The sequence below is a fragment of the Dromaius novaehollandiae genome, chromosome 1 (genome assembly GCF_036370855.1).
Source record: "Dromaius novaehollandiae isolate bDroNov1 chromosome 1, bDroNov1.hap1, whole genome shotgun sequence".
Taxonomy (NCBI): domain Eukaryota; kingdom Metazoa; phylum Chordata; class Aves; order Casuariiformes; family Dromaiidae; genus Dromaius; species Dromaius novaehollandiae.
Genome location: NC_088098.1, coordinates 1,354,015 through 1,371,512, shown reverse-complemented (window position 1 = coordinate 1,371,512; position 17,498 = coordinate 1,354,015). Strand labels below are relative to the sequence as shown.

The window sequence follows — 17,498 nt, the reverse complement described above, 5'->3', positions numbered from 1 at the left end:
TTAATTATTCCTCTGTAATCTTTTAAACAATCCAATGCCTGTAATAAGCTATAAGCATCATTTCTACTTACTCTCATTTTCCTGTAGCAAATGGGAATTGGGCCGGGGGGCAGGGGAGAAAACCAGGATGTATTTTTTGGAAATCAGGCCCCTGTGTATATGTGTTTATAAGCTGGTACCAGTGTGCTGGGGGAAAAAAAGGCAATTGTGCAGTGAGCTGGTTTGTTCCTTATGTAAGGACATTGTGCTGCTGTAAATTTGTTGCATTTTACAGAGCTGTCTCCAAAGAATAGCCTTCAGCATACGGCTGCCGGCTTTAGAAGTGAGAACTTAGTGCGTGAGATAATTGGGCAGAGTTTGGAGGCGTGAGGTCAGAGCCTTGGGCACGATGTTTACACTGTAATGACATCCCCTTCCAGAGCGTCCCATAACTTTTAGACACCGTTACGGCACAGAATTGATTCGGGGCTGGTCTGCCTGAGCTGGAAAGGGTAGGATGTAAAAGTGCCGCTTGCCTCCCGTTGCAAAGGCGAGTCGGGGGAGAGCTTAGGGCAGCTGGATTGGGATCAGGTAGCCTCCAGACCTCCCTTCGCACACTAGCTCCAGTTTCTAGCATCATCAAAGAGAAGTGGTGCAGTGCAGCCCTGTGCAGGAGACCCCCAGGCTCATTCGTAACAAAGAAGCTCGTAACAATACTAATTTAGGGTATGGACCAAGCGGACAACTGGATTGCAGCCAGTTCTGGAGGTAGCTCAGCTGGAGACAGATCCAGGAATTACTGAGTTTGGCTTCGTAGACATACCTTTTCCCTCTTGCTGTGCTGCTGTTCTGGAATTAATGCTGGACAACGTATGAAGCGTTGTGGGCACTCTCAGAGTGACAATTGGCAAGTGGCATGTGTACGGCCTCTCCGATGCTTTGGGAACTTTTAAACCAGAAATTTGCAAGGAGTCTGTTCATCTCTGTCTACCTGCAAAGGCAAGTCTTGGTGCCTGCCAAGGGCACTAAATGCCTTTTCCATTTCCGCATGGCGGGGACCATAGCTTGGAAAAGAGTAGCTGAGCAGCCGCCTGCTAAGTGCAGCTTCGTGTAGGGAATCTGGTATCCTTGCCGGCATCTGATACAGGCATGTAGATGACACTTCTGCAGGAGCACTTTGGTTACGGCACTGATTTTGCCTGGAAAACAGAGCTCTTGTGATGTTGCTGTTATCTCTATGGGTTAAAAACAGATTTAGAAATTGCAATCAAATTATCAGGTTCCCCCCGCCTCCTTGAGTAGTCCCAAATTCCTCATTTGACAAGGCGCTTGTCAAGACTCCTGGGTGTGAAGAGGGGAATTTGAGCTCTCATCTCACGTGCTACATCTTTTCTGTGTATTGAGCACTGTGGCTAATGCAAACAGAGAAAAAAACCAAATAATCAAGGGATTTACGGGGAGGCTTGGGGTGAAGTGGAGAGAGCGGTGGCGTGTGGATGTGCATTTTCACAGTGAGCTGTCGCCCTAATGGACAGTGATGTTAATGACACAGGATCCCCTGTGGTCATAGGGTTCGTTCAGAGCTGTCGAGTGCCGGGCATCGCCTGGCTTTGAAAAGTGAGGTATTCCTGCTTAATTTATAATGCTATGATTGAGAACAAGGGAATGTAGTTACCCAGGATTGAATTTGTTGCTTTACAAGGCAAAGGGCAATGTCATCGCTAGGCACAAGGGGTTCTATGCTCTGTTTGGCCAAGAAGGTGAGAAACTTTGGAGAACACGGAAAGCGCATTGGATGGGTCATCATATCCCGCGAAGCGACAGTGATCAAGAGATCAGCCCATCAGCGTTCTTGATAATGCTGCCAGCCCCAAGGTGATTTCCGTGGCTGTGGTGATGTTTTTTGAGTCTGCTTCTGATCCCATGTATGCTGGATAGGGTCATGAGGCCGCAGAAGAGCTTCCTTGATCCGAAAGTGGTCAATTCTCCACCGCTTGGCATCTGGAAAGCCAGCAGCAGTGCTTCTCTAAATGAGCTCTTCCAGTTTGATCCCGGCTTTGAGGGTTAAAGGAGAAGTCGCTTGCGTTGAGTGAAAGACCCTGGCTTTTGTAGTTACGCAGCAGGTTTCCTCCAAATTTATTACATAGGTAGCCAAGAATAAAACTGGCCCTATGTTCCCACATAGGATGCTGTAGCAAAGACAGAATAATCAGCCTTCATTTATGCCTGCGGATACAAGGGAATGGATAATTGACCCAAGCGAAGCAATATGTTCATGTCCAGATCTTTTGCTTTCCTGGGTAGCTTGTTAGGCACTGCTTTTCCCAGCTCATGACTGAGCAAATGACCTCAGCATACCAGAGATGTTTTTGTCATTTGGTGCCTAATCTGGATGATGATGATTCAAAATTGTGTTCCAGGGGAAATTAATATAAAAGCACTTGGAAGACAGGGTTGCACGCAGCAAATGCTCTAAAAACTTGAATGCCCTGTTCCTGAGCACCTGCCGCAGCAGCTGAGTGGCTCTAGGTGACCTCTCTGTCCATCGGAGAACAGATGAACGAACTGGTCACGGTCCTGCAAGGCCACAGTGGGGAGAGATGAGCTTCCTTTGGCTTCCACTGTCTCCCACCTGCCTCTTGCTCTCCCTCCTCTCCCGTTCATGCTCCCAAATGAGCCACCTCTCTTTTTATTCCCTTTTTTTTTATAAGCCATCTAGCGCAAGTAGGTTATTGACTTTAACTGAAGGGGAGTAATTAATCACGGTGCTTATGAGGTGGATCATTTATTGCAGCTTGTCTGCAGGGATGGCAAGAGAGACAGTTGCTCCTCAGTCAATCAAGGCACCTGATCCGGGTTAATGGCACACGCATTACCGTGCTGCTGGGATTTATTAGCCAAATTTCTCTTCTGATCTTGGGCAGTTTAATTTGTAAAGAGCAGTGGGCTCTCGAGCAGAGCGTGTTTGTTTCTGTAATGTATTTTTAGCTAACGTAGTAGACTCTACTGAGTGGAAATGCCTTGGCAGTTGCTGGTGATGACCCTTCAACAAGCTGTTCTTTGCTGGGCAAAGTGTGAAGACCTTACTAGAAGAAGGTCTAACAGAATTCAGCAAAGTAACTTCAAGGGAATAACCCATCAACCTGGCTGCACACTCACACTTTTCTCCCACAGCATCCCATCTCCATGCGCTTCCCTTTTTTCACCCATAGTCCCCACAGGTGGGTTCGAGATACAGCACAGGCCAGAGGAAGCTTCAAGAAATAAATTGCATTGCCCAAACCACCCACTGCCTTCTTATTGTTAAAAAGAAAAAAACTTAATTAAGGACTAGAGAAACCCAGGGGGACCAGGCAATCTGCAAATGACTCAAAAGGATGTTAGGAAGTAAAATCTCCTGTGGACAGTGGGGCAGGTTTTGTCCTTGTCATCTCACTTGCTTTGACCAAGAGATTGTAAATGGGTCATTTTTGGATGCCTCGAATGGCAGCGGGAAGGATAATAGTCTAACCATACTGAAATTTGATATAGTTGCTTAGACAAAGCTGTAAATAATTTTTAAGGTGAGAACCTAAAGCATGTGTTCATGTCTTTCTCCATTTGTACTGATATAAAAGAGGAGAGGATCATATCTAATCAAAGCATCCATTACTTATTGATGTAGTCTTGCAGCTGCACATGAAGTGTTACCTGCGGAGCTTTACTAAAAAAAATGCTTGGGTTCTGCTTGACTAAATTTAAAATATGGTGTCTATGGGAGCATGTCCTTTCGTTACAGCACCTACACAAGTGCACAAAGTCAACAAGATTTGCATGTGTGCTCTGAGCTGAGGGTGCTGGTGCAGGCAGAACTGAATATGCAGGGATTAGTGTCTGTGCATTGGCCCTCTCTTGAGTCAAGACTTTAAAAAGTGCAGCATGAAGAGTCTTCTGTCCGAATTAGGATCAGTGTGTTTAGGAGAGCCAAAAAACCAAAGCCAGATATTTTGAAGACACAATTTAAAAAGTCATGCAGCATATTTTTATTATGTGAAGTAGCTTGTATAGTCTAAGCAAATAAGATTAATTTGGGATTTATGCATTTTTAAAGTTTCATTTATAAAAACTTTCAGGATAATTAACAGCTACAGGAGCTGGCCTGTCAGTCGACACCATAAAGCAACGTCTTCCAATAGCGTACAACAGCTGCTCATTCTCTTATAACTATTGCGCTTCCTTCTAACATCTCCGTATTGGCCTGTTATAAATCCATATGAATGGGACCATAATGTACTGCTGACTGCAGGAATATATTTTGCACTTACATGTATTCTTTGATACATAGTTGCTTATAACTTTTGGTTTCCATGAAAATCCATTAAGTAATATTATGTTCTTCAGAGGCTTTCCGTATTTAAGGTGGGTGCATAGAAGGTGATGATTGAGCTCTGAAGTTGATGTCTCATGGTATTTATGGCTTCATCATTAGGAAATCAGATCAACAGCTTTTTGTGCATTTTTTTTCTTTTTTGCACTGAGTTTTCATCATTTTGTGACCTGTTTCAAAATGCAGAACCTGCTGGTGTGAGAACAGAAGATTGCTTGAAGTTTGAAGAATGTTCTTTGAGGATGTCTGTATCCACACTTGGCTTTTTCCCTAGAGCACACAGAGGAATCCATAAAGAACAGTCATTTCCATGGAACATGATAGTAACTCACTAAGTAGCCTTTGATTATTTTATTTGTTTTGTCTAGACAGTGCAGTGACTTTTGTCAAATCCATCTGTCCCTTGAGATGACCATGAGCTGGGGACAGAAACATGAATGCAAACAAACCCATTCTCAGTCCAGTCTGGGACCTTGTTCCTGGGGATGTGTCTTCATCAAGCTGATTGAAAACGTTCGGATTCAACTGTTTTCTGTCAAAATGCTGCTTTATCAAAATGGAAATATTTTGGGGAACGTGTCAGTTTTGACAAACTGTTTTGATGGGCGAAGTCTAAACAAATTGTTTTAGCGCTCTATGTTGTTTTGATATAAAGACATCTCATTTTGACTCTGTCATTTAGACCTTTATAACATAGTTACAATATATATTTATATATTTAGACCTTTATAACATATAAATACTGCATAAAAATTATAGTGACAACAAATATAAAAATAAAAGAAAACACCGAGGTGGGAAGGCTTCTATATTCTTGCAATGTATTTTTTACCTTTTCAAAAACTGCACCTCTGAATATTAACTAAAAGAAAATCTTTTGAAAGTCTAGAATTACTTATTTGAGAAACTGGTAGTTTTTCTGAGACATCGATATTTTACTTTATTTATTCTATTTCTATTTATTTATTCTCTTTGCCCAGATCCAGCTTTAGTTACTTTGGCTAACCAGTTTTGTTCATTCCAGTTCTAGGAGGGATTTAAATTTTAATAATAAGATTAGCCGGTGCAGCGGGAGTGTTGTTGCTTAACAGGTTATGTGAATGCTTTTGAACCATTTTGTAAAGCTGTTTAAGACACTGTTCCTCACTTCACATGCGAGGAAGTTAAAGCTCAGGGCTATTTAGAGGTCGATGGAGGCCTTTGGGGATTGTCTGGTGGAGATGTTGGCGGGTTGCTGGGGATCCTGGATACTAAAAAAAAAAAAAGAAAAATTGAGAAAAATCAAGAGAGGGTTTTTTTTTCTTTTTTTAAATAACAAGCTTACAGAAAGAAGGCAAAAAATGACCATTCTTCCTATTGTCTTCTCTGGATTGTGGGGGATTTGGTAGTGCAGGTTTGCAGCATGCTGGCCTCTCTCCTCGGCTCGTCGGGAGCATGCACAGTGCAAGGCAAAAGGGAGGTTTCGGAGCAGCTACCGGTGAAAATTGGGGAAAATCCAATGACTGGCAAGCGGTGCTGATGGTACATTGCATGTTCACCACTCAACTGGTGGCCCCAGCCTTAGATCTCAGCTGCCGAACCTGGGTTTGAGCCATCAGATCCTGCCGCGATCCAGAACCATTTGCTCAAAAAGGGGAAAATGAGACATGTGCAAAAGTGAGAAAATTGCAGGGAGAGAAGAATAGAAGGAAGAGCAGAGGTGGTGGCAGGATGGATCACGTGGAAAAATAAGTGGGAAGAATTACTATTAAATGGGGGATATCTCCGTTTTTGATGGAGTTGAGCCCTGTGTAAAGGGAACTCAGCTTCACAACCTGTGCAGTCACTTCTGCAGAAATAGGTAGAGCCTTAATGTCCAAGGGTCTTTTTTTTTTTTTTTTTGCTTCTAATTTAAGAATCTGCTGTATTCTTTGCAAAGCTAGATGCTCCTCTGTGACATGAGTATTTTGCAGGAGGGCTTTCCATTTTCTTCAGGAAGCCTTGGCTCTGCCTCACCCTCAGTGTCCATGTGCCAGACGCTTGCTGAGTCTGGGAGCTGGTGCCACACTGCAACTGCTCTTTGGGAATTGGGGAGAACTGTAAGAAATCTGGGATCTTTCTCAGCAGCATGGGAGATCTTGTGTGTGTGAGACCTCGGTGAGACCCCGAGTGTAGTAGATCCAGATCCAGTCTGGATTCCTCTCTCCGTGCATGGATGCAGTCTGGAGCAGAGCTATTGGCTCTATTTTGGTCTACTTTGCTTGAAGGCAGGTGCTTCTAGAGCATTTTTGTGGCACGAAGATGCTTTAAAGTCTTTGGCCTTGGAGCTGCCGAGGTGTGAAAGCAACCAACCGCGCTGGCTCTGAGATGAGCTGAAGCTGAGCCAAAGGAAACCGGCACATCTGTGCCAGCAAGCTGCGGCTCCAAAACAGGATACTGGTGTCGGCTGCTAAACCTGGAAAGAAAAGCAGTTTGGCGTTTAGGGAGCATCACTTTGAGCGATGCCTGCCTTGCGTTTGGGTTGAACTATAGTCGATACAGCACAAGCTCTGAAGCTTTTCCTGTGGTGAGAGCACGGCTAATGTGTGTCTCCTCTCTGGATTATCTAGTGTGTAATCGTTCAGTTCAGCTCATACTGTGGCCTTTGCATCAGTTGGGGCACCAAGCTGAGTCTTTTTCTGCTATTCTGTCTCTTGAATCATTGCCCTTCCCCCTGATAAATTGGATTGCTGTTGGCCCCCAGGGTCTTAGACTGTTGCACAATCTCATATTCTTCATTTCTCTGCACAGCAGGACCACAGGACTGGCAGTAATACGAGTCTAGTACTTGGAGCAGTATTGACAGTCCTAGGATGTTCTGTCAAGCTCCGTGTCTTCGTGAAGCATCAAAGTCTCATGCTCTAGAGGACCAACGAGTGCGATCGTGTCCCCGTTGTCTTGGTCAGTCCTCATTCCCGAGGGTATCATGTCCAAAGTACCCCAGTGTAACTGGACTATCTCAAATGCTTTCCTGTGATTGTGCCTATTTGGAGCTCCATCATGGCATGGGTGACAGTCCCTTTCCAAGGTGTCCTCTTCACAAATCAGCTGTGCCTGGCAAGGGAAGGGTGGGCGTGCAGTGGGTGCGTAGCCTTGAGTCCTCATCCCCCCTCGGAGTGGATTTTATGCACTGGTAAAAGTCTTCCTCCCAGATTCATGGGTTCCCTGGATTGCAGAAAAGTAGGGGTGTTTCCTACCATGCCATCCAGGCAGAAGTAGTGGGGACTTTAATACTGGCTTTGGGGATTTTCGATCACTTTTTGAGCTCATGCGGGTCAGTAAGAACTAGTGTGACATGGGTGAGGAGGAGAAGCAAACGTGCACCTGTAAATCACTGCTTGTCCCTACCACACTTCACAGCTGGAGGAGACTCGTCAGAGTATTTCCATTTGAAGGCTTCAGCAACTGCTTTGTCCTGCATGGCTTTTGCAGAAGGACCTACCTCCCTGCATGAAGTGAAACCGTTTGAAAGGGTTTATGAAGGAGTTTCCTCTTGCTTGATCTCTTGTGTGTGGGCGCACACGCGTGTTTCCCCCGGCACTGCAGACGTTGCCTGAGATCCCGGAGGTGCATTCGGCTCCTGCATGGGGGAAGTTCACAGAGGTCTTGTGTGAAGATGAACCGGCATTTCCTGAGGTGGATGCTCTGGTTGGGCACCCGTGCATTACACTGCCAGATCCTCATTTACCCAGAAGATTTTCCTTTGTTTGAATATTCTTATTTGACATCTTGCTTGGTCCTTAAAGGCTTTTGCAGATATTGTGATGATTCAGAGTCACTTTATTACTACTAAAAAATAATATTTGTATTGTAATGGCTTGCACTGTGCTACTGAGAAGCCCTGATCGTGCTGTACAGTCACAGTAACAGTGCAGATCTCTGTTCCTAAAAACTTTCAGTGCAATCCTTTCTCTCCTAGAGGTTTCCAGAGGCAAAGGAAGAATAAAATGAAACAAAACCACAGATACGAGACTTGCTTGGGCAGGATTCTTCTGATTTAGAAACTGGGAGTCATTCAGTTTTTCAGCTGAGTCATTTTGGTCGGAAAATGAGGTTCACCTTGGCGCTTTTGAACTTGGGAAGTCTGTAATGCAGGTTTGAATGTCGTTGCTAAAGGCCTGGTCTTATTTAGGTGTCAAAAAGCAGCAGGGTGCAAATCTGCTTAAAAGGATGAGGGATTTGGGGTGCCTGCGTTGAGAGGAACGGCCTGGCAGAAAGCAAGACCTACAAATCAGGCATGGTTAAGGCATCTCAAAGTGGGCATCTGGAAACGGAGGCATCTAAAATCTGTTGTCGACTTTGAAAATCCTGACGCTTTCTTTTCCCCCTGCCAGCTTTGAAAGTTCGAACTGAGTTCTTTTTATCACATTTGTCAGTCCTCAGTAATGAAGCTCTGGCATTCAGAATTTGGCTGACAACTTCGTGGGTACGAGCCAAAATGAAGTTCAACTTGCACCTTTCTGTGATGCCTCCAGGGCTGTTCACAGTCAGAGGCAGAAGCTTGCACTAGAGGGGTTCCAGTCTCATTCATTATGGCAATTACTGTTCTCTCACTGATGCCAAAATTAAGCTCATCATTTATATCCTAATGTAGGTGGACAGGAGCTGACAAGGTGCATGCCACGGGAATGTTGACAGGGGAGGCACCACGTATAAACCATTTTTTCTTGGGCTATTCCTTCATCTTAAATAATGTCAAGGTCCTAAGTTTCCTGGGAATCATAGCAAAACAGGGTTGCAAAAGAGTTAGAGCAGTTCAAGGCCAGTTTAAATGTTACTTTGTAGAGGCTGAAGTCCAGTGCTTTAAAGTCTGCTAATTTTAAATACATTGAAATGCACTTGCAAGGTTGTTTAGCTCTATAAATTAAATGCATCGTTTAAAGTGAAACGGGGAAAAATGGCTTTCAGATAAGGGGCACAACTCAGAAATGAGATCTTGCAATATAAGGTCTGCTGGGCCTGGCTCCTCTCCTTGACCATGGCCAACCGCATGGGTTGCATAAGGTATTTAGGGTGTAAATTGAGTATGGGCCTGAGTTTATGCCAGAGTCCGACTGTGCCGAGTGCTTGGGCCAAAGTGAGCCCAAGCGAGAGCACGTCGTGCTCGGTTTTGTGGCAATAAATGGGGAACGCAGCAGCTGATCCCCATCTCTGGGAAGGGCTGTGAAGTCACATTCCCTGAGCTTCTCAAAGCATGTAGAAATCCCACTGGGATTTCTGTGGAAGCCCAGCGTACTACGGAGCGGATTGCTCTCGCCTGACTAATCTGAGATTTGCACAAAAAGTGAAGGGAAGGACTTGGCTTCCTTTGAGGCAAATGTGGTGGCTGCCATAATTTCACTGTTTTGGAGCAAAGCTGGTTGATACCAGTCTGTTTTCTAGTCCTGACCTTCCTGGGCTCCTCTATGGGGTAACAATCCTTCAGCCCTGTACCTACTTGCTTATTGAGAGGAAAGCTTTTAATTTTCTTATGATTGTGATTTTTCCCCTTCTGCAGGTATTGCTATGTTTAGACCTATATCTCTGTTCGTTGTCTAACAAATAAGTTTTGGGTGGAGGGAAGGATGTTTCTGATGTGATCTAGCTCCCATTTATAGGCAGGTGAAATTAAAGTCTGTTTTGTGGGTTTCCGATTGCGAATGCCCAGGAGGAATTGGAGGAGGCGTCTGAATCTCTGAAACTGGGATTTGCTGAATCGCCTAAGGGACTTTGGTGCCCAACTTGCACTACTTCTAACAAGAACTGAAGAACAGGAATTTGAATCCCAGAGGCAGCATTTATCCATTTCAGTTTAAATCTCCTCAAACTGTGTTGACATAGACTCCTAAAGAAACACTTACGTCTTATGATGTTTGGCTCAAAAAAAATGGCTTGGCAAATTTTGTGAAGTGAAGTAGGTGTTCCTGGTAAATTGTTCACGTCTTTCTTAACGTGCGAGTTTATTAATGCGTCTGACATATGATGTTCTCGAGGTTGATTTTTTTGGCTCTGTGGGGAAAAGTGCCTGCAGTTCCGCTATGGTCCTGCTGAGGAATTGCAAGTTTGCATAACTTATTTTCTCTGAGGCCATTAGAAAACATACAAAGAGACCTTATAAATCATATCTGAGCATATGTGATAAGCAGGAAACAAGTGGTTACGCAAGCAGGGACTAATTTTGATCAAGAGCGATGTAGCTGATAAACTGTGGTGCTGTAAATCACTGCCACTGCCTGCAGCGGAGCGAGGTCTCCTTCCCTTATTTTGGGATCTAGCTGCACGTCCTTGCGGAGGTGGCCCAAGGAGCTGAGCAAAGAACTAGCTTTTTTTTCCTGGTCTGAACTGTGGTTGTATCCAAAACTTTAAACACAGGGCTGCTAATCCCAGAGGAAATCTCTTTAAAATATATGTGGCAAGTCCATTGCAATGCGCCGTGCTAAATATTTCTTTTCTTTCCCCACGCTCCACAGCAATCAAAGAGAAATACGTGGACTGGACAGAGTTTCTCATACAGGATTTGACAGGCGCCCGGACCGCACCTGCGAATTTGCTGGAAGGCGTATGTATTAGATTGCAGTTTCTCTCTGATAACGCGTCGCGGTGTTCGTGCTGCAGCGGTGTCCGGCGTGTGAGGCTGCGTGCTTGCGATGTCCGTGTGCCGTGAGCGTACCCGAGCCAGCGCTGGCCGAGAGTCAGCGGCGACGTTGCCTTGACCTCCGCTGGCTCTGCTTCTGACCGAGTTACGGGGTAGTTTATTTTGCCTTTTATTTAATGGAGTTCGGTGCTCGTAAAAGCCTGGACGATGCAGGAGAGGATTGAGAGAGCCTGTCGCAAGGAGGACGCAGCCCTTTAGGACCCTGTTAGCTCCACCAAACTGATGGCCCAAGCTTTTGGGTCATGGTTGGAGAAGGGGCTTAGCAGGTTGATGGGGAGCACTGTCATGTTTGTGTGTGCATAGAAGTTGCTTCCCAAGTACTTTCCCTCCTCAAGGTCTACCTAAAAGCAGGAGTCAGATTTAGCAGGGAAGCAGTGTGAGATGCCCTCAGCCAGCAGCAGGCAGGAGAGGAGAGGAGATATTTCTACAAATGCACCCAGATGGCCAAGTCTGTGCAGCACGTCCATGGGGACACTTGCCCTTGGGCAACCTCGACTCACTTCAGTGTCTTTGACAAAGATCTCACAGGGTCACCTTGAAACCGTGTGAGCTGGGCAGCCTCTCCAGGAGGACCTGCCCTGCTCTCGTGTGGGTGCTGTGCCTGGTTGACCTTTCTGTAAGTGCTTGTGTTGGCCCTTTGGAAGGTGGGTGCACCTCCAGGCGCCGTTTTTGATCATTTTGTCCCTCCTGCATAGCCTATCAGCAGGGTTTTCTTCTCGATCGGGGCGAGCGGCAGCCCTTTCATGCCCCAAGCGATGCCCGTGTCTGCTGCCACCTTGTTGCTGGACATTGCTAGGGTCCCCCTTCCCTTTCGGCAGGCAAAAAAAGACAGTCCCAGGGCAGAAATGCAGAGAAATCAGACAGTGCCCTGTCCAGAAACACTTCCTAGCCCGTTCTCCAGCGGTGTTTTATGCAATATATGTGCTTAGTGGCGTCCGTGGCGTTCGGTGTATGTAACTCCCTGTCCACAGATTTGCTGTTCGTGAGTGCTGCAAGATTGTTGTCGTGTTGTTAAATCAATATGCAGTGATGCCTTTTTTTTTTTAACACTCTAGCTATGCATATAAAGAGTTGTTGCATTATGGTAAATGTTAATATTTCATGCAACCCAATTATTAATCTTAGCCGCTCAGTTCTCAGGGGGAAGTGACAACCCATTGGCTTAGGATTTAGCGCACGAATCAGAGAAGCAATATTAGCTTTTTTTTATTGCCAGGGATCTATTATAATAAGTTAAATCATTACACTGTCATTTGGTGTTAAAGAATGTTTTGTTGCAATGAAGCTGTTGTATGAGAGAAAAATCACATGGAAGTAGATTTCCATGATATTATTAAATTTTGACACTGTATTTTGCCATTAAATAATGTTTGAGGAGATTATATAGGTGTTCCTAATATATACAATAGAGGAGTGGCTTATAATGGCAAATATGTGGTTCTGAGGAATACCTATTAATGACAGAGCTTGTTAAAACTGTACATGTGATAGCATTTTAGTTAATTTTAATTATATTTTTACCAAATTCTCATTCTGTTACCTGCATTTTTGGCTTAATACAAAGGAAATCAAAATTAGTTACATTTCAGAATTTTGACTATTTTCAAAATTCAACCTGAAAGAGATTTTTTTCTAAAAATAAGGCTTTCATCTTCCTTTTTTCCAGCCAGCCTTAAAAAGAACCATTCTCAGGCTGACTCTGATTTACAAAATAAATATTGTAAAAATACCCTGAAAGGTATATATATTTTTAATTCAATTGAAGTGGGACAAGCATACACACACACAAATTGACCTAGTCTTTTGCATATTTTGCCTGTGCTTAGCATCTCGCTTGAGGACTCCTGAAGCTTTTTTGGGGAGCAATATTTCCAACTCTTAGGGTGATTTTTAGTGCTGCTCTTAAATCCCTGGAATTGAGAAATTGTGTAAGAATCCCAACTGGCTTAAAAAAAAAAAATCTAATCCTGAGAGCTGTGGAGAGGAACTTGATGACCCAAACAGGCTCACAATCATAAAACAAAAGCACAGAGCCCCAAAGGGATGATTTTGAAAAACATCTCATGATTTTTTAATGCCTGTGGTTGGCAGCTTTGCAGGTGTAAAGTTAAGCACATGTGCAAATGGTTGCAAAACTGGGATCACAGAAAACATTGCACGTAGGCAAAGAGCCTCATTCGCTGGTGTTTCTCGGTGGCTTGACCCAGAAAATCCTGTGTGCCTTGGGTTTGAGCCAAAGCCCACGAAAGCTGGTGGGAGTCTGCCGCTGGCCTTGGTGGGCTTTGGAGGAATGACCCTCTTGCACCCATGGTGATGGAGAACAATTTGCTGTCCATGTCCATAGGAGCAAGCTCAGGTCTTGGGTAGGAAAGATTGGCACACAGAGGGCTTTCAGGGTCATGCCCCAAATAGTTGCCGTTTAGGTAACTACCAGGGTCTAGTCCTGTGATCGGTTCTTATGAGCTGGAATTGATGAGAATTTGGTTTGAAATCCCCCAATATAACTGGGCTTTGAATTGTTTGGGAGCATCTTAAGGGGATGTGCCTTATGAGCTGTTCCACCTTTATAATTCTTTTTTGTTGTTGTTGTTGATGTCGGTTGAGGAATTAGCACAACTGTTGTTTTCTGTTTTACTTCTGAATTTGCACTTGGAAGACATTGGGTAAAATAGAAGAAGAACAGACTGTTTGCTGATCGCTTGGATGATGGTGTGAAAAACAAAAATAATCTGCTGTCATCTGTTTCCTTGAGAAGTCTTCAACTAAAGTTTAAAATAAGGAGTTTTGCTTCTATTCAAACAGCCTCTGCGAGGAAAAAACCCTGTAGACCTCATTACAGTTGATTCCTTAATAGAGCTGCAGGATTCCCAGAATCCCTTTCAGTACTGGATAGTTAGTGTGGTTGAAAATGTTGGAGGAAGATTACGCCTTCGCTATGTGGGATTGGAGGAGACTGAATCCTATGACCAGTGGTTGTTTTACTTGGATTGCAGACTTCGACCAGTCGGTTGGTGTCAAGAGAATAAATACAGAATGGACCCACCTGCAGGTAAATAGCTCCCTAAAAATGCAACCTCTGTTCTCTGCATTTGCTGATGTGTTGAGACATTTTGCAAATATGCTCTTATTCTCCAGCATTCACATTGCTTTGACTGCTTTGACTTTCTACCTGGAAAACAGGTTGTTTGTGAGAGCTGACCCTACACAGATGCATTCTTGGGGTCAGGGTGGGAGGACCAGGTTTACGTCTTGGTCATGTCATAGATTTTCTATGTGATGGAGCAAATTTTTTTGCTGTTTTCCTGTCTGTACCTTTGCAGTTAACACTGCTTCCAGTGAGTGTAGTTCTTTAGGAAAGTCTCCACCTCTTAACAGCGTTTTAATGTAGGGCTGTTCAGGAAAGAACGTACATACATCTACATTTGGGTTCAGATGTCCTAAATGACATCCCTCAGTACAGCTTGGGCTCTGCTTGTTTACCCCTCACCATGCCCCAGAGACCAGTCTGTCTTGCGGCGCTTGCACATGTTTCTCTTGCATGGCAGTGGATCTCCATGAAGTTTCCTGGGGCTGGGGAAAGTGGTTTGGGACCTCATGGTTGATCTAACATGCCTTCCATGCTCACCTGTAATGTGGCTGTACAGCTGCTGAGGATGACCTGCCTTGTGTTTGACCAGCTCAGAGTGTGTGGTGGGGGAGCTGGCTTCATCTGCCTGTCCGTGTCAACCTGCCCTTGGAGGGGTTCTCTCTAGCAGTCAAGAAAATACTTCTCTCAGCAAGTGGTAGATTGAGGTCTTTTATATTTGGAAGACTGCAGCCTTTGTCCTACGTTGCCTCCAAGGGAGCAAAGTTTTTTCAAGTATGTTGGACCAGGTTCAGCTTCAGGAGTTCCAACTTAGAGAAGGAGGTGTCTAGAGTTGAGTTGAGTGTTCAGACCAGGTTGGAAGGAGGAAACCAGGGAGTGCAGGCTCAGAAACTGTGGAAGTTGCAAATCCAAGGGCAAGAGATATGCAAGGGGCAGGAGCCAGGCAGAAGCGCCAGGCACAAGCAGTCTGTGTCAAGGCGCAGAGCAAGAGCAAGGTCTGAAGATCAGCTGAAATCAGACTCCAAACAGCGGGACTGGGATCAGCAAAGGGAGCAGGATCAAACGGGCAGGGCAGGAAGGAGGGCAAGGCTCAGTGTAGGGGGAGAGCAGATAAGAAAATAAGCGTTACTAAGGAAATTAAGGTTTAGCAAGCACGATTCAGCCTAGGAACCACAGCAGGGGATCAGGGCTGCTGGCAGCCTCCTGGAGGAACCCTTGTAGAGGCACCCAGTGGCAGCATCTGGAGCTGTTCCCATTTCCATGGACAGAGTGGCAGGTTATCTGGAGGAGTGACTATCTCCAGGCAGTGCTCATTACTCTGGGGGAAGACGGGAGGGGTGAATTGATTCCTTCAGCCCCAATATTATTGGTCAAAACTCTGTGGAAGTCGCTGGGCAATTGGGGTTTTCTCTACTCGTGGTGTTTGACTTAAAAGTTGGTCTTACCTGAGTTGGTTGAGTTGGTCAAGTCAAGTTGTTTGACTTGAGTTCTCTTGGAGTTAGGGATTTAGTTAAATGTGACAGCTGAGCCTGCTGCATGTGGGTCTGCTTTGGGGTAGAAAACATGCAATATCAGTATGTTTCATAAAGCTGTGGCTTATACTCAGGGCCGCAAAGCAGCTTGCAGAGTCCTGTGGAGCATGGCCCACCTTTGCCGGTTGTCTGCAGCTCCAAACTGGATTCCCCAGAACCAAAATTCCCCCTGCAAATTGAGGTGATTTCTTGGTAAATACATAGGATTCAGCACAGCAGACCTAGATTTTATTCCAGCTTTTCCTGTGTAGGTGGATGACTTGTCCAGGTCTGTGCCTCCTTTTCCTCATGTCCTGGGTGGAGGTTTCCCACTGGTGTCAGCGTTAAGAGAGAGGGAGTCCTCCTCTGGGCAGGTATTTCTGATGTGACTCTTCTTCATCACACCCGATTGAGAGCGGTTACCCCCAATGGTGCTCACAGTGTCTGTCCAGGTTGAGGGTCTAACTCAGGGTCTCTTCAACGCTCTACAGAAATGCTTGTTTTTCCTCACTGATGAGGTAGGAAGTCGATGCTCCCTTTCACTTCTAAATTAGATGCGAACGGTAGAGAGCATGAATATCACTCACTCTGTTATTTCGCAGAGTGTTTTTCGTTACAGAGAAACAGCTTTTCATTGATCATGTTTGAGCCCTCTTGTCCTGTGTAGGTTTGGTGAATCAATACAGAAATGGCCTTGATCACCTTTGTACCTCTTCTTTGTTTATTCCATTCTGCTTTTACTCTTTCCTGCTTTTATCTGCTTGTCTTTCCTTCTCTCTCGCTCCTTTTCTTTTGGTTGTCCTATCGCTAGGTTGGTTATAGGACTCTCTTTCTTTGCTGAAATTGTGTATACTTCCTCTCTCCTCTCCTTGATTTCACTGCTTTTTGGATTTCTTTGTCTTTTTCTCTTTATCTGGCATGTTTTCTCTCCTTGTCATTTCTCTGGCTGTTCAGCTTTTAGTGAACATTGTTATTAATGAGTTCAGTGGTTCAGATCTTCATCCTGACTTCCACTGACTTATATAGAGGTGCATTGCTTTACACCTGAGCTTGTGTCTCGTTGGAGGTCCCTGAGAAACAGACCTTTTGGGTCTGAACCCTTCCATTTGCTCATGAGTCCTCTCTTCCAGAATACTTCCTCCAAGGATGTTTTCCTGATCCCTTCTTCTGTGCTACCCAGTTGTCAAGCTCTGCGGTCCGGGAGTAACCAGTCAGAAATGGGAATCTGATGCATTTCTAATTTTAAAATTATTTTTGGTGGTGCCTCAGAGATCTTTGCTTTGCTTCTGGTGATGGGAATGCTTCTTGTTCCACCTCCAACGCCGTGAACTGTGTTGGCCATTTGATGTTACCACAGCACAACAGATAACAAAGCTTACTGAGAGACAGTTGTGATATCTCATTGACCCGCAGGAAGGGCAGGGAAAACAGTGAAGTGGCTGGTGCTCGAGGATCAGAGGATCCATTGCAAAGTAAAAAGCATGCAAAAGAAGTCTTGGAACAAGCAGGCAGCTGAGCAGCAGCAAATTGTCAAGATGAGGAGCTGTGTGGCAGAAAGCTCTAAAGAAATGCAATGATGAAGTCGCTGAACCACAGCCAGTGATAAGGAACCTCTCCCTTAAGACCATCCTGGGTGCCAGTGGGCTGGGAGGTGACTAGTGGGATGCTTGTGTTTAAAGAGGAAGGCAGTGTTCCCTGGATGGCTGGAGACCAGGAGAGCGTACTGGGGACACATCCCTACCTGCTTAACCTCCTTCCTACACGCTTTCCTAGGCTGCTCTTACTGGCTTCTCTAGTAAACAGGATTTGGGCTAAAAAGACCTTTGCTATGACTGGTATGGACCTTCTTAGTAAGGAGAAACAATCTACAGGCAATATATTGTTATTTACACAGAAGGAATTGGA

At 44.9% G+C, this 17,498-nt stretch overlaps 1 protein-coding gene across 2 annotated transcripts in view; it reads left to right on the top strand.

Annotated features, from left to right (window-relative positions):
• SFMBT2 (Scm like with four mbt domains 2) overlaps window positions 1-17,498 on the top strand; it is a 118,354-nt gene that overhangs the window by 38,302 nt on the left and 62,554 nt on the right. Inside the window, exons 5-6 of one of the 2 annotated variants that reach the window (XM_026119388.2) lie at window positions 10,813-10,901; window positions 13,800-14,046. In XM_026119388.2, coding sequence (XP_025975173.2) covers window positions 10,813-10,901; window positions 13,800-14,046 — 336 coding nt within the window. Of the gene's footprint in view, window positions 1-10,812; window positions 10,902-13,799; window positions 14,047-17,498 lie in introns of those variants that run through there. The other variant, XM_064500246.1, reaches the window with a different exon arrangement.